Raw genomic sequence first — 17,013 nt, forward strand, 5'->3', positions numbered from 1 at the left:
TCACTTTTCGAAATCATAGGTAGTTTAGAGAAAAAATGCCGTATAATGTTTGTATAAACTTTCAATGTCTCGAATTCTGAAATCCCTAACATCCGTGCTGAATTTAAACACTCTGGAATGTAACCTTCAAAATGTAACACACACTGACATCCTGAATGTCATCACGACTTGGCCACTGGGACACAGCTTGGTTTTTCGTGCAGTCCAGGAATTTAACTACAAGAGAAGGACATGTTTAGAACTGACACAACGACTCAGAATTTTGGCTCCAATAATACCATCTAGGTCGTCGTTCACAAGGACTTCGTATGTACCGTCATCCTGTAAGTGTTTCTGGGTGTATGCTTTTGCCCTTTTTACTTGGTACTGTTGTGTTTGTGCTAATTTGGCATGAGCACATGTATTAACAAGACCGCAGCCATTGTGAACTACTTTATTACAGAAGATATTCATGCGCGATGTAATAGTAACAGATAAACCAAACATAGACAGATATAATAATTCCGGATACAACATTTTCTCCCCTTTTAGATTGATGTACATAATTGCAGAGTATGATTAATAAAAATTAACTGTCTATTCTTATTCATAGTTAAGTGTCACAGATTGAATTCACTAGGTCCAGGTATGTTCACAAGCAATTTTATAAGATCAACACACTTATCTGAGGTGCGTGCATTACAATCTATAATGCAAATAAAATATTACATGCATATATAATAATGAACACATTACATGACTAGAAATAAACAGAAAATTTGACTAGAAATTACAGAACACAATATGAAGTTGTACAGGGGATTATTGTGCCCCTTTTACACAGTACAACTGTCCTACATAACTACACACACACTCGAATTAGGTTTTGATCTTGGTAGAAGAACCATGGTACACAAAATCTTCCATGATTTTCGGTTTACGGTTACGTACTGGGTAACGTTTCTCTGGCAATACAGCTGTAGGTTTTGATGGTGTGCGTACAGTTTTGGGCGATTTCGAAATTTCAAGTTCTTTCGGTTTTGACACATGGAAATCCTGAGCAGCAGATGAAACATCATGGTCAATATTGGTAGAACCTGAGGTGTTTGACTCCGGAATCTCAATGCTCGGTTTTGTCATCGGAACTTGCGATTCCACAATCTGGTCAGCGTGTCTTCTCAATTGAGTTGTCGGATCAACTTGAACACGATACGACACTGGTCCAGTTCTCTGTGCGATTGTTCCTGCGATCCATTTGTCCTTTCCTCGATAATCACGCATCATCACCGATTGTCCAAGCTCAAAATCCCTATCATGTGTACGTCTCTGTACACACATATTTTCTTGTTTCTGCTTGACATGCGATTCCACGTTCGGTCTGAGCAGATCCATTTTTGTTCTCAACTCCCTTCCCATCATAAGTTTCGCTGGAGTTTCATTGGTAGTACAATGTGGAGTACTTCGGTAAGCTAATAAGAAGTTTGCTAGTTTCTTCTTAATACCACCTGACTCGTTTCTGCTACATTTCATTGCTTGTTTGAATGTCTGTACAAAACGCTCGGCTAACCCATTACTAGATGGGTGGTAAGGGGTAGTTTTGATGTGTTTGATTCCATTAGCACTCAAGAAGTCTTCGAATTCCCTTGAAGTAAATTGTGGACCATTATCACTGACAATAGTAGCAGGTAGACCATTTCTGGAAAATACGGTCCTAAGAACATCGATAGTGTGCGCTGATGTAGTAGTAGTCATTTTGACCACATCTGGCAACTTTGAATGAGAACCCACCATTATCAAGAACATGGCTCCCAGGAAAGGTCCAGCGAAATCTATGTGAACTCTCTCCCATGCTTTTGTTGGCCATTCCCATGCATTCAGTGGTGCTCCCTTAGGCGCGTTCTGATTCTGTTGACATCCCTGACACCTTTTAGCCACTATCTCTATGTCCTGGTCAATTCCTGGCCACCAACAGAAACTTCTGGCAAGTGTCTTCATCTTAACGACTCCCAGATGTCCTTCGTGAATCTGAGATAACACTTGGGTCTCTGAGTTTAGTAGGTATAATCACCCGTACACCCCACATGACACACCCGTGATGTATTGACAGCTCGTTCCGACGTGAATAATATGGCGCTAATCCACCATCTTTGTCTCTTGAAGTCCAGTCACTGTTTATACATGACATCACACGTCCTAGAACTGCATCCTTGCGCGTTTCCTGTTGAACATTTTTTAACGGACACCGGTAAACACTCAATCTGTCCAAGATGGAAGGCATCAACCAGGTCAATGGCAATATCGGACTCCTTCCCTTCTAGTGGTAGACGCGACATTGAATCAGCATTAGCGTGTTTCGTTGTCTTGCGGAATCCAATCTCATAGTCATAGGCAGACAAGAAAAGAGAATATCTTTGTAGTCTTGATGAAGCAGTTACTGGAACGCCTTTCTGAGGACTAAAAATGTGTATCAGAGGCTGATGATCTGTGATCAACTTGAATTTTCTGCCAAACAGGTAAGAATGGAATTTCTTAATTCCCCATATGATTCCCAAGGCTTCTTTATCAATTTGGGAGTAATTTTTCTCTGCTGGTGCTAGAGTACGTGAGGCGAATGCGATTAGTCTCTCGGTACCATCAGGTAGCTCATGAGAAATAACAGCACCAAGTCCATAGGGTGATGCATCACATGCTAGAGAAATGGGTAAATCTGGATTGTAGTGTGTCAACACCAAGTCTGAAGCTACCAAGTCCTTCACTTTGTTGAACGACTCCTCACAGGCCTCAGTCCATTCCCAACGACTATCCTTCTGCAGTAACTTGTGTAAGGGTCTAAGTACAGTTGCCAAGTCAGGTAAGAATTTACCATAATAATTCACCAAACCTAAGAATGCTGGGAAACATTGGTTGGCGCAGGTGCCTTCACTATAGCATCAATCTTCTCTGGTGTCTTTTGTAGACGTGTCGGTCAATCGTGTGTCCACAAAATGTTGTATTCTCTTTGAAGAATTCACATTTTTTTTAAGTTTGCACGCAAACCATACTGACTTAGTCTTTTCAAAACCATGTCCAAATTTCTGAGGTGTTCCTCGTCAGTCTTTCCTGTGATGACCATATCATCTAAAATACACTGGGTCCCTGGAACGCCCTGTAAGACTTGCTCAATTGTCCTCTGCCAAATAGCTGGTGCAGACGCAATTCCAAAGGCCATCCTATTATAGCGGAACAATCCCTTGTGTGTGCTTATGGTCAGTAGTTCTTTGCATGCTTCATCCACAGGAAGTTGCAAGTATGCTTGTTTCAAGTCGATCTTGGAGAAATGTGTTCCTCCGTTCATATTCGCAAAAATATCGTCTATTCTGGGTAGTGGATATTGATCGACGTTAAGTAGCGGGTTCAGAGTGACCTTGAAATCTCCACAAATTCTTACACTTCCGTTTTTCTTCAAGACAGGTACGATTGGAGTTGCCCAGTCACTTTGTTGGACATTGGTAAGTGTTCCCTCTGCTTCCAGTCTGTCAAGTTCTTCCTCAACTTTTGCTCTTAAGGAAAATGGCACTGTCCTTGCCTTGACATATTTGGGTTTGTTTTCCTTGAGTGACAGCTTGGCTGTGATACCTTTGACAGTTCCCACATCATCACTAAACACATCCTTGTATTTCTCCAAAATTTCACTAATGTTTGGTGATTTAACAGTGTTTAGGGCATGTGTCTCTTTGATCACTTTCCAGTCAAGTTGAATTTTCTTCAACCAATCTCTGCCGAGAAGCGCTGGTCCTCCTTTACGAACAACATACAAGGGTAATGTTTGTTTCGTGTCACCATATTCAACTAGCACATCTATATAACCCACTGGCTTGATGTGTTCTCCAGAATATGTGCGTAGCGTGATGTCCGGGGCTTTCAAATTTAGTTTTCCAAACTTTTCTCGGAACTCCCCCTCCGCCATGACTGACACAGCAGAACCAGTATCAAGTTCCATCTTCATCGTCTTTCCGTTTATTTTCAGCTGGATCCAGATAATATCCTTACTTGCCAAATTGTTAAATTCCAGACTGGCTATGTAATTGTCATCACTTGGATCCTGAGAATCATCAGCTACAAAATTACAGTTTTCTTCCTTTGAATGGGTTTCCTAGAGGTTGTAGGTTTTGAGCGGCAAGCTTTTTGAATATGTCCACGTTTATGACAGTTATGACACACCGTATCTTTGAAACGACAGTCCTGTGCAACATGCCCATTGCCATTACATCTATAGCACTGCTTTCTGTCTTTCTTATCACTCGGTTTTGAATGTCTGTTTTTCACATGCAATCTGTTCATGGCCCCTGTCTCTGTCCTGTTTTTACTCTGTAATTCTGTGGCGTCGTTAGCTGCGGCTTCCATTGCGAGACTTATCTCAACAGCCTTTTCATATGATAGATCTTTTTCTGACAGCAATCGTCTCTGAATTTGTGTATTTCTTACACCACACACTATTCTGTCTCTCAGCTTTTCATTTAATGACGCATTAAAGTCACAATGTTTGGATAATTTCTTTAATTGCGCTTCATATTCTGTGATAGTTTCCCCCTCTTTCTGGTCTCTTTTATCGAAGCGAAAGCGCTCTGCCGTTTTAATGGGTTTAGGAGACAAATGTCTATTCAGTAGTCTTACCAGTTCTTGGTATGTTTTCGTGGCTGGCTTGTCAGGGAATGTCAGGTCACGAAGCAGGGAATACAGTTTTCCACCAATAAGACACAATAACGAAGATACCTTCTTCCCAGGGTCAATCTCGTTGACCTCAAAATATTGCTCGAAACGTTCAACATAGGACTCCCAGGACTCGGTTGTCTCGTCAAATGGTTCGATTTTGCCAATCAATCCAAATGCAGCCATCCTTGCGAATTAACACCACAGATCCGAACGGGTGGGTTATAATATCAGACAAGAACGGTTTAAAAAGTTTACCTCGTCGCCAATTTGTTGTGTTTGTGCTACTTTAGCATGAGCACATGTATTGACAAGACCGCAGCCATTGTGAACTACTTTATTATGTTCCCCAAAAAGAAGTTGGGTAACATATTGTTTTTACTCTGTTTCTTCTTATTATGTTCCCCAAACGAAGTTTGGGAACATATTGTTTTTACTTTTTCTGAATTTTTTCTTTGTTCTCCGGTACTTTTTTGTCCGCGAGTGTTCTCGTAAACTACTCATCCGATCTAGGTGAAACCTTTTTAGGGTCACTAGGTATGTTATGAAGATGTGCGGAACGAAGGTCATTTTGCGCGCACGTGCGTGCAGGTGCGCGCACGTGTAACACGTGAAATGACCAATGTAATAGATTTAGCCGTAACTTTTTAAATATTGGATGAAATGCTTTGAAACTCATAATATAAGGATATAATAGTAGTATAGACATGATGACATGGTCAAAATAGCAAGATCTCACGCGCATGCAGGTGCCCTTCGCTGCTATTGGCTGAACCTTAAAGTCTAAATATCTATTTTGTTTTCTGACAAAATCCTTTGAAATTTTGAACATAGTCTTACATTATGAAGATCTACAGCATGATATATAAGAATAATCATGAACGCACGCACATGCACGTGTGCTGCAATCTGATTGGCTAAAACTTTAAATGCCTACAACTTTCTTGGTTCTCAATAATACAGGGTGAAATTTCAAATATGAATAGATATAATGATTGCCTACATTATACTACTATCAAAAGTAAATACATGGACGTGCATGCACATGCGACCGCACACAATGTATTAAAAGACAGTATACTTGAGTGTTTGATGTTCATGCAGAATTAAGAACTTCTAAATGTCAAGACATGTAACATACTGAAGCATGCAGATCTTTTTACCCTTGACCTTGAAACTTAGGTCAAGGTCACTGGTAACCTGAATAAAATGTTGATATTAACTATTTACCAAAATCACCTTGACCTATGAACTTGAAATCGACCTTAACCTTTGTCCTTGACCCAAGGGTAAAAAGAAACATGAAGTACATGTACATGTATCTAGAAACACCTTTCAGAGTTTATTTCGGTTGACAGGTTAGAAGTTGAAGAGGTGGTGGTTTTTAATGACCTTGACCTTTCATCCAAATGTCACAATCAATCTTAAGTTCTTGGAATAAGATACAGGATTCAACTCCAACGTTAAATAGGTTAAGAATAAAAATAACCCCCCACCCCCCACACACAAACAAATCAAATTAATGGCAACGTAGAGAATCACTGTTAAACTCAAATAACACCTCGGACCCACATAAAATTTCAGGAAAACTGCAGAAAAGAGCTCGAGGAAAGTGTATTAAAATATTTCATTTGAGTTTCCAAAGTATATAGAAATTATTAATTTATACAGAAAAAATTACAAATCCTGTCGTGTTTAAAATTAAAGTGCGGATGACCAAAGTTAGCATATAAGCCTTTTATAGCCTATTTATTCAGATGTCGTTAATGGCATTCGATTCTACTGATTTGAAATAATATTTTAATACCAAGCATCCTTTGTTTAATTTACCTTTGAAATTTATTTGAATTTTTTTTTAGAATTACGCAATCCCCAGAAATAGCGATTTTCGATATATTAAAAAATCAATATACATGTACGCTCCTTCGTAAAATAATCAGATATTTGCATTCATGAAAAAAATATTAATAAGAAGGTGTTAAACAATATAGGTCACATTAGCTGACACGAATGTCTTTTTAAACATCTCTTGTAAAACCCAGAGAGTAGCCCCCTATGCATTGGAAAAAATCAATAGTTCCGGTCAAAAAACCTATATATATTTATTTACAAAGTATATAAAATTTACCAGGCACAGGTATCAGAGTTGTCAAAATGGCCAGAGAGGAAATATTTTAAAAAAATTCTGAACAGAAAGGAAAATCCCTTTTTCATGTATGGAACTACTATTGAATAAGTTCATTTTGATTGGTTAGGTATTGGTGTGATACCCTTAGTCGACTTTAACCCTGCCTTGTCGTCGGAATAAAACCAACTTTGAGCCCGAGGTTAAAATAAGTAGAGAAATAAAATGTGAATCGATATATTAAAAATATGACATACTAGTATGCTTGAAAAATGGTAAATTTATATATGTATTTCTTTCTTTGATTCGCGGGATAGAAAGATATGTTAATCGCTTAATCAACATGCCATAATCATCTTGCATATGCATGTACATGTACGTGTGCGCGCATGCAAAACGTTAAACAATATATCGTTGATAGTTGATATCATTGTAACTTCTATATTCTTAAATGAAATCTTGGGATACTTGGCATATTTATAAAAGGTCTTAGAGGAATAAGGCACGATAAGGGACATGGGGAGCGTTTGGGGAACATCTGTAACGGTCCCCGTTACAATTAGCACTAGTTATTATTATTTTTCTTCTTCCTGGGAAATTCTTTTCCGCGAGTGATCTTGTAAACTACACGTCCGACTAAGGTGAAACCTTTTTAGGGTCAGTAGGCATGTTATGTAGATTTGCGGAACAAAGGTCATTTTGCGCGCACGTGCTTGCAAGAGCGCGCACGTGCAGCAAGTGAAATGACCAAAATAATAGATATAGCCGATACTTTTCTATTTTTTGATTATATGCTTTGATACTCATAATATAAGTATATATTAGTAGTATAAACGTGATGACATGCTCAAAATAGCAAGATCTCACGCGCATGCACGTGTGCTTCGCTCTGATTGGCTGAAACTAAAGTCTCAATATCTTCCTTGTTTTACGTCCTGATCCTTTGAAATTTTGAACTTAGTCACACATTATGAAGATCTACAGGATGATATATAATAATTTTCATGAAAGCAAGTACATGCGCATGTGCTGGCAAGAGCGCGCACGTGCAACATGTGAAATTAACAATATAATGTAAATAACTTTTCTATTTCTTGATGGAATTTTTTGAAACTCACAATGCATGAATATATTAGTAGTTAAGACAAGATGACATGGTCAAATATGCAAGATCTCACGCGCATGCACGTGCGCTTTGCTCTGATTGGCTGAAATTAAAGTCTCAATATCTTACTTGTTTTTCAACGAAATCCTATGAAATTTTGAATATAGCCATGCATTAAGATATCCTACAACATGATATATAGCAATTATCATGAAAACACGTGCATGCAAGTGTGCTGCAATCTGATTGGCTTAAACTTTAAATAGCTATAACTCCCTTGATTTTCAACCAAACAGGATAGGATTTGGAACATAGATAGATATAATAAACTTCTACAAGAAGGTATGGTCACCATGCACATGCATACACGTGCGTGTACGAACACTGTAATCTGATTGGCTGAAACTTTAAACAGCTATATTTCCCTTGGTTTTCAACCAAACCGGGTGGGATTTAGAACATAGATAGATGTAATGGACTTCTGCAAGAAGATATATGGTATGTATGTATGCACGTGCGTGCACGTGAAATGAGACAAATCAAAAATACACTTGAGTGAGCGTATTTTTTAAAACTTTTGGATTAAATAATTTAATATATAAAAAATATATAGATAGTGTAGACAAGATGATATGGTCATTACGCACATGTATTCACACGCGCACGCATGCAGTGCTAAAATTTGAATAAACTTAGCGTTGTTAAAGTCTCAAATGCATAGATTTTGTCCTATTTAATGAAACGTACAGGGAATATGGCACCAAAAGGGAGTTGGGGAGCGTTTGGGGAACATCTGTAACGGTCCCCGTTACAATTAGCACTAGTTACAGAAGATATTCATGATTATTACTGATGAAAAATGAAAGTCTTGTGAGTTCGGAATGACATACACTATTGCTTGCAATAGCAAACTTTCTAGTTCCATTAACAACTGCAAGATTAGTCTTTGGAAAAAAGTGCATAACATCGATTCATCTTGACTTTATTAAAGAGAAAAATTGCAACAATTCCCTGTACTAGAAATAAACAATATAGAGATGGATGTTCCGGAGGTCCGTGTTTGATGTCCTTCGTTCTAAAGGAGGAAAATGCTATTTTCCCTCTCCTTCCTTTCCAATTGATCCGAATGGCAAGGTCACTGGCAAAATGGCAGGACAAGAGTCTTCTCACAATGGATTTACATTTTCTCCACCAATTGTGTATAAATTCTTTTCCTTAAAGAGGCGGGGGTGGCAGCCATTTTTAGACTATTTCGATCTCCTTTGAGAAAGAGGTCCATATAATGATATACAAAAATGATCATTTTTTTTCTTTGCCAAATGATAGTTGACAGCTTAAGATACCGTATCTAAAAAAGTAATTTAATCTGGTGGTTAATTTGTGATTAATGTGATGACCCCCAAGCCTTCTTAAAACAAATCCTAAATTCATTAATTGTGTATATAAACTATATTGTACAAACCATTTTTCAGTTAGTACATCTTATATATGCAAATTATATAAGTACGTGCCTGTGTATTCCAGCCTATATTAATTACATAAGTATATGTGCATGTTTCGTTTACGATATTAGTATTAAAAGTCAGATAGCATGCAAACACTGGGCTGAACATTTTAGCGACAAAATAAGAAAAAAATGTAAAATATACTTGCATATTTGTCCAACTAAGCAGTATATCCACATATACGTGTGTACCAAGCAGCTCAGCTATGAAATAGTTACACTTGCTGACAGTACAACCATTTACCAACCTTGCCCAAACATAGTCATGCTATTTTGGTAATTGTTTAATGACGACATATGATGGTTTGATCTCATTTATAAAACAAACTACTGGCCTCCCCCCGGTTGCTACGTGCCTGTAATTTACATGTATTCATTAAATTGAGTATGAAATTCTCCCTATGACCTATAACTCAGAACCTCTTATATTTATTTTACAGGCTTAATTCATTATGTACCAGTCTGAATTCTATTAATGATGTAAATTAGATTTTGATAAATGTTTTGCTCATAATAGGACCTTTTTAAATTTACTTATCCCCCCGTCGACACTACAATCACTCAGTACATACTTTTGGGAATAGGCTAGATGGAACAGTTTTGTTAAAACATTGTTTAGATTAAACTCCACTCGGTACACCTCGGCCGATTCCCACTTAATCTGATAAAGTGAAGGAATCGACGGCACGAAGGCTTTTTCCGAATGGAATAGCATTAGAACAGGCTGCAGTGTGGTGTGCATTTGATTAATTTAATGTTTTTGAAAAAAGACATCAATCAACCAAACCTGTCGTAAATTTAGCATCTTTTAACATCTTAGCTCCCAGATGGACCATGAAAGCTTAAAAATGACGAAATTAGCTCCGAGATGAACTAAGTGAGCTTTCACCATCTTGGCTCCGAGATCTTTATAATTGAACTTTTCATGTACAATTGTTTGTGTAATCTTTGTTGTGACTTTAATATAAACTATTAACTTTTTATTAGGTCACCTGAGTAAACTCAGGTGACCTATTGCTATCCGTTTTCGTCCGTCGTGCGTCGTGTCTTAACATTTGAACATTTTCGGCTTCTTCTCTGGAACCACTGAACCAATTTCATCTAAATTTGGCACATAGCATCTATGGGTGAAGGGGAACAAAAATTGTGAATTTCATGATCCCTGCCCCCCTGGGGCCTGAGGGGTGGGGCCAAACCCACTAAAAATAATGCAATCTTTAAAAACCTTCTTCTTTACTCCTGGACATCAAGCAGTCAAACTATTTGTATGATTGTAATCAGCATTTACTCCTCTACCAAAATTGTGAAATTCATGGCCCTGGGGTCAGGGGTTCTAGTGCTAGGGCCGGGCTAAATAAGTATACAGTGAAAATGCATTATTTCTTTGAAAATCTTCTTCTCTGCTCCTGGGTATTAAATAAACCAACTAAGTACATAGTTATGATGAGCAAGAGTGCCTCTACCAAAATTGTGAATTTTATGGCCCCAGGGTCAAGGATTCTGGTGTTTGGGGGAGAGGCTCTATTGTTTATATAGTGAAAATACATGAATTCTTTGAAAATCTCCTTCTCTGCTCCTGGGTATTAAATAAACCAACTAAGTACATAGTTATGATGAGCAAGAGTGCCTCTACCAAAATTGTGAATTTTATGGCCCCAGGGTCAAGGATTCTGGTGTTTGGGGGAAAGGCTCAATTGATTATATAGTGAAAAGACATGAATTCTTTGAAAATCTCGTTTTCTGCTCCTGGGTATAAAATAAACTAACTAAGTGCATAGTTATGATAAGCAAAAGTGCCTCAACAAACATTGTGAATTTTATGGCCCCAGGGTCAAGGGTTCTGGTGTTGGGGGGGCTCTATTGATTATATAGTGAAAATACATGAATTCTTTGAAAATCTTCTTCTCTGCTCCTAGGTATTAAATAAACTAAGTGCATAGTTATAATGAGAAAGAGTGCCTCAACAAAAATTGTGAATTTTATGGCCCCAGGGAGAAGGGTTCTGGTGTTGGGGGGGTCTATTGATTTTATAGTAAAAATACATGAATTCTTTGAAATTTTCTTCTCTGCTCCTACTATTAAATAAACTAACTTAGTGCATAGTTATAATAAGAAAGAGTGCCTTTACCAAAATTGTGAATTTTATGGCCCCAGGGCCAAGGGTCCTGGTGTTGGGGGGGGGGGCTCTGTTGATTATATAGTGAAAATACATGAATTCTTTGAAAATCTTCTCCTCTGCTCCTAGGTATAAATACACTAATTAAGTGCATAGTTATGATGAGCAAGAGTGCCTCTACCAAAATTGTGAATTTTATGGCCCCAGGGTCAAGGGTTATGGTGTTGGGGAGGGGGGGGGGCTCTATTGATTATATTGTGAAAATACATGAATTCTTTGAAATTTTCTTCTCTGCTCCTAGGTATTAAATAAACTAACTAAGTGCATAGTTATGATAAGCAAAAGTGCTTCAACAAAAATTGTGAATTTTATGGCCCCAGGGTCAAGGGTTCTGATGTTAGGCCGGGGTTCTATTGATAATATAGTAAAAATTCATTAAATCTTTGAAAATTTTCTTCTCTGTCTCTGGGTATGAAGTAGATGAACTACCTATATAGTTATGATGAGCAAGGGCCCTTATCTTGCAGAATTGTGTATTTTAAGGCCCCAGGGGCGGGGGGGGGGGGGCTCTACTTATAAACTGAAAATGAATTTATTGTTTGAAATATGCTCATTTGTATTTATAAAACATTTATTTATTTTTTTGATAGGCAATTTTAAGGGTGCCTTTTAAAAATTTGTGCAATGTTTGGACCTAGGTTCAGGGGTTTATGTCACCATATAGGGGCACTACTGATTACTGCTGAATATTACTGATTAGTTGGAGTGCATTTTTGTTCCCCTACCCTGCGTATGGGTATTCAGTTACCAAGCTAAGCAACTGTTAAGTGTATTGTTATGATGATAAATGGTGCCTCTTTCAAAATTGTGAATGCCATATAGCATCTGGCTTAAAACAATCAAATTCAATACACTGTAACTGGAAAGTTGTTGCATAATGCTCAGGTGACCTTTAAGGCCCGTGGGCCTCTTGTCTATAATAATCGTAACAGACGCCAGTAATTTAAAAGAGGAGTGGACAGGATTTATATTACCAAGTCAAATTGTCATGTTCGTAGGTTTTGACCTTTCCATAAATCGTAATTGCAGTCGAAAATCATTAGATTTGAATAATTTTGTTCAATAATTTACTGCAGTTATAAATTGCAGCATTTGGAAATTGCAACATTTATGTCTCAAACGGACAACAGTTATGAACAAAGAGATATTCGTTAGTTACTGGGTCTTGTTTATCATTAGTTCGGCATACTTTGGTTACGCCGCGGGTAAGCACAAAGAATGAGAGTTTTTGATTTAAAATACGGAGTATTGTACACATATGAGATCGCTAAGGACAGTTTGTCAGTGGAAATTTTAAAGGCTTATAAATTCAGTTGTTTCAATGTTATAGATGTATGATTTATTTTCCTCTTGAAAGTTAGAAGAGGTTTTAAGTAAGTATAATGTTATAATAAGTTTATTATCAATTTTTAAATATTTTCAAAGACTTTTAAAATATATCTATCTTTGAGATTTCAATCATTTTTTGAAAATCCAAGTTTAAATTGCAGTTTTTTTCTTTAATTTGTTTATCTTATGAACGTGTAGGTAATGTTTTGATGAGACGAGATGATATCGACATCTATGAAGAAAAACCGGATGACTTTGAAATCTTGAATGCTACATACGAGTACATAAACGCTACACACATTGAGGACGGCTGTCCTGACTTGTCTGCCTGTTTTACTGAACCATCGAATGCATCTGACCAGGAAGGAAATATGTACCTTGGAGAAAATTTCTTCACCGATTATTGCAAGTAAGCATATCGCGAAGGTTCTCATGTAAACTTGGGAAAATTGCAAGAACACATTTTATTAACTAACATGCAAATTGCTCTCAACACCTTCATCACCTGCATACGGAGTATATATATCTCAGTTGGTTAGATACGCAAGAGCGGGCTCTACGTATGAACAATCTCTTAAACGAGGTAAATTATTGACAAGCATTAAGTTGATGAAACAAGAATATCAACAGTCATCATTTCGTAAATTCTATGGTCGATACAATGACCTCGTCAGCGAATACAATTTATCATTGAATGAAATGCTGACTGACGTTTTTCATACCAATTGTTTGTCTATTATTTATATACTGAATTGTCGACGGAATATTTCCGTTATTTCCTGATTATGACAACGAGCACACGGCGGGTGTGACCGGTCGGCAGGGGATGCTCATTCCTCCATGACACCTGATCCCACCTCTGATGTTTCAGATGTCCGTGTTTGCCCTGCTCTTATTTTGCATATTGTTTAATGGACGTTGAGATTGAATACTGTTCGTTATCTCCATATCCCCCTTCTTAGACCTTTGATGTTTATCGATCTTGTTGACAGGTATGTCCAGGAACTTGTCGATTGTGTGGACGAGTTGGATATTTTAAATGCCCCAGGATGTGGTGACCGAACAGTATTCCTGTCAATGTACAAGACAGAAGAAACAAGTCTTTGCATCAATCCTATATACCCACGTGCGTATTTGATCAAAATACGTGTAAATGAGCGTTTGTTCAAAATTTATAACCGTTTTTTTATAGGTTTAAATTTTATATTACAAAAATCAATGTTCTTCATCGTAGTCCTAAAGAACTTGCGGCAGTGTATGAACAGCCTGAACAAGAAGCTTGATAACTATACTGAGACAGTGCTTACCTTAATGGGACTCCCTAGACAGGATCTCACAGCAAATAATAAAAATGTGTCCAAAGAGTCTTTTTGTGGGTAAGTTTTAAAGGGATTTTGATTACTAATTTAATTAAAGTGTTTCATTAAGATTTGTTGAAGAAAAAAATGGTTAAAAAAATTCTTTGATTTTTAGCTCTACTGGTCAGAGACCAGAAGAGCTTATGCGATGGTAATGCGTCCGTCGTCCGTCCGTCTGTCTGTCTGTCTGTCTGTCTGTCTGTCCGTCTGTCTGTCTGTAAACAATTTTTCAAAATGCTACTCCTCCTATAGTTTTGGCCTGATTTCAATATAACTTGGCACACAAGTAGACTATACTAAGATACATAATTCTGTGTATCGGTTTTTGATTTCGATGAACGGTGTTCCCGTGGTTACTAAAAATTGAAATTTTTGTGAAATTCTTTCAAAATGCTACTCCTCCTACAGTTTTGGTCTGATTTCAATATAACTTGGACACACAATTAGACTACACTAAGATACATAATTCTGTGTATCGGTTTTTGATTTCGATGAACGGTGTTGCGTGTGTACTAAAAATAGAAATTTCTGTGAAATTCTTTCAAAATGCTACTCCTCCTACAGTTTTGGTCTGATTTCAATATAACTTGGCACACAAGTAGTCTACACTAAGATACATAATTCTGTTTATCGGTTTTTGATTTCGATGAACAGTGTTGCCGTGGTTACTAAAAATAGAAATTTCTGTGAAATTCTTTCAAAATGCTACTCCTCCTACAGTTTTGGTCTGATTTCAATATAACTTGGCAAACAAGTAGTCTACACTAAGATACATAATTCTGTGTATCGGTTTTTGATTTCGATGAATGGTGTTGCCGTTGTTACTAAAAATAGAAATTTCTGTGAAATTTTTTCAAAATGCTACTCCTCCTACAGTTTTGGTCTGATTTCAATATAACTTGGCACACAAGTAAACTACACTTAGATACATAATTCTGTGTATCGGTTTTTGATTTCGATGAACGGTATTGCCGTGGTTACTGAAAATAGAAATTTCTGTGAAATTCTTAAAAAATGCTACACCTCCTACACTTTTGGTCTTATTTCAATATAACTTGGCACACAAGTAGACTACACTAAGATACATAATTCTGAATTTCAGTTTTTGATTTCAATGAATGGTGTTGCCATGGTTACTAAAAATAGAAATTTCTGTTAAATACTATCAAAATGCTACTCCAAATATAGTTTTAGTCTGATTATAATATGATGTGGCATGCAAGTAGACTACACTAAGAACATAGAGACTTAATGAAGGATCATTATTCTATTTATTGCTGTTGAAAAGTTTCAATTTCAAACTGCTTCAGTACTTTTATCTTCATTTGCTATAAGTACAAACCAGTAGAGCTTCAGTCTCGACAGAGGCTTCTGGTTTTCATAGTATGAGTGAAAATACATATTTTTGGGTAAACAAAGTCATGGAGAAAGCACATACTATACCCTAAAATACAGTTTTATGACCTGACGATTGTATCTTCCCGAGAAAAAATTTGGTCCAGTGTAATATCACACATATGATTCAAATACTAAAGGAGTTTGTTGGGTATGCCAGGGCTCTAACGATAGTTAGCCCGTTATGCAATAGTCATACCTTACAATATTACGAACTTTACTCTTATTGCTAGATTCATGAAAGAAATAAAGCTTGTATACTTTTGAAATAGGCATAATGTTTGCTTTGTTCGTCCATACCTCTAAACCAATTCCAATTGACATTAACATTCTATCGAACAGATACCCCCAATGACGAATTTTAAATGTAATATTGTTCAGTGATTTTGCTACGACCAGTTTATTTTAGATAATTATTATTACTATCCAATGAAGCCACTGGTAATAGAAACAGAGAATACTTTGAGATGCTGAAAAGCAATTTTTATTGAATTTCTTAAATATTTTTCAACCAAAATTTAAATTGATTAAACAAGTGTTTATTTTTTTATTGAATAGAACATACAGTGAAATTTTGGATGAAACAATCGATGCATTTAAAAGATGTCCTACAAACAATATTCAATGGTCAGAAGAGAATATCAGTATCATTCGAAAGAACTACTACCCAGTGATCCTAGGGAGGAAAATGCCATTCCAGTGCAGTGATCCAAAACGAAAGTTGACAGGAGATCGGATAATATCAACATCATTCGAAAAAATTAGAATCCAGTTATATTTTGAAGGACAGCACATTTCAACTGCAATGATCCAGGTTTTTGACAAAGCATAAGAAATCTGTAACATTTTTTTTAATAATTATAACTTTTAACTAACAAAATTTATATTAAATACTACATTATTTTAGCTCTGTTCATTGATTTTCATTCGAAACAGACATGCATGTTACAAAAATGTTATCAAATGTACAGATGAATTTTTCCAATTACTGCAAATCTCTGAGTTACATAACTTATCACTGAACAGAGGTTATTGTAAATAAAACATTAATCACTACAAGTAAAATCATTAAAAATTAATCACTATATTCAGGTTTTGATTTCCTTATGTCAAACAAAATTCTTCTTCAATAAAAAAAAATAAATTCGGAAATGTTCTTATGATGTGACTGCTTATCAGAGAAATCTACACCGTTAGTATTTATAATCCAATTCTAACACGCACTCTGAAGTTGATATTAAAAGCAGAGTTCCTCCATGACAGAATCTGTGTAGTATAAGAGGACCAGGTTTTCCAACATACTGTTGCCACTCATTTACCTCATTTTTTTGTCAACATATTCAGTTTGTAAAC

The 17,013-nt window shown here is 36.7% G+C and overlaps 2 protein-coding genes across 2 annotated transcripts; one reads left to right on the forward strand and one right to left on the reverse strand.

The window, feature by feature from the left end:
• Positions 1–858: 858 nt before the first annotated feature.
• On the reverse strand, positions 859–1,974 carry LOC134246100 (uncharacterized protein K02A2.6-like). The gene has a single exon (XM_062728376.1). It carries the CDS (start codon positions 1,972–1,974, stop codon positions 859–861), a length of 1,116 nt encoding a protein of 371 aa, XP_062584360.1.
• A 10,672-nt stretch (positions 1,975–12,646) lies between these two features.
• LOC134246097 (uncharacterized) lies at positions 12,647–16,682 on the forward strand. The gene is made up of 5 exons (XM_062728375.1): positions 12,647–12,783; positions 13,106–13,316; positions 13,900–14,033; positions 14,142–14,283; positions 16,219–16,682. The coding sequence occupies exons 1-5, from the start codon at positions 12,711–12,713 to the stop codon at positions 16,490–16,492; spliced, it is 834 nt and encodes a 277-aa protein (XP_062584359.1). The 5' UTR covers positions 12,647–12,710; the 3' UTR covers positions 16,493–16,682.
• Positions 16,683–17,013: the final 331 nt, after the last annotated feature.

The sequence above is a fragment of the Saccostrea cucullata genome, unplaced genomic scaffold (assembly GCF_032062105.1).
Source record: "Saccostrea cucullata isolate Sc308-1 unplaced genomic scaffold, CSIRO_AGI_Scuc_v1 ctg4869, whole genome shotgun sequence".
NCBI classification, from domain to species: Eukaryota; Metazoa; Mollusca; class Bivalvia; order Ostreida; family Ostreidae; genus Saccostrea; species Saccostrea cuccullata.

Coding starts and splice junctions, on each gene's coding strand:
- LOC134246100 (XM_062728376.1), bottom strand. CDS start 1,974: ATGAAGACACTTGCCAGAAGTTTCTGTTGGTGGCCAGGAATTGACCAG.
- LOC134246097 (XM_062728375.1), top strand. CDS start 12,711: ATGAACAAAGAGATATTCGTTAGTTACTGGGTCTTGTTTATCATTAGT. Junction 13,317..13,899: donor TTCTTCACCGATTATTGCAA/GTAAGCATATCG, acceptor TCTTGTTGACAG/GTATGTCCAGGAACTTGTCG. Junction 14,034..14,141: donor CATCAATCCTATATACCCAC/GTGCGTATTTGA, acceptor TCTTCATCGTAG/TCCTAAAGAACTTGCGGCAG.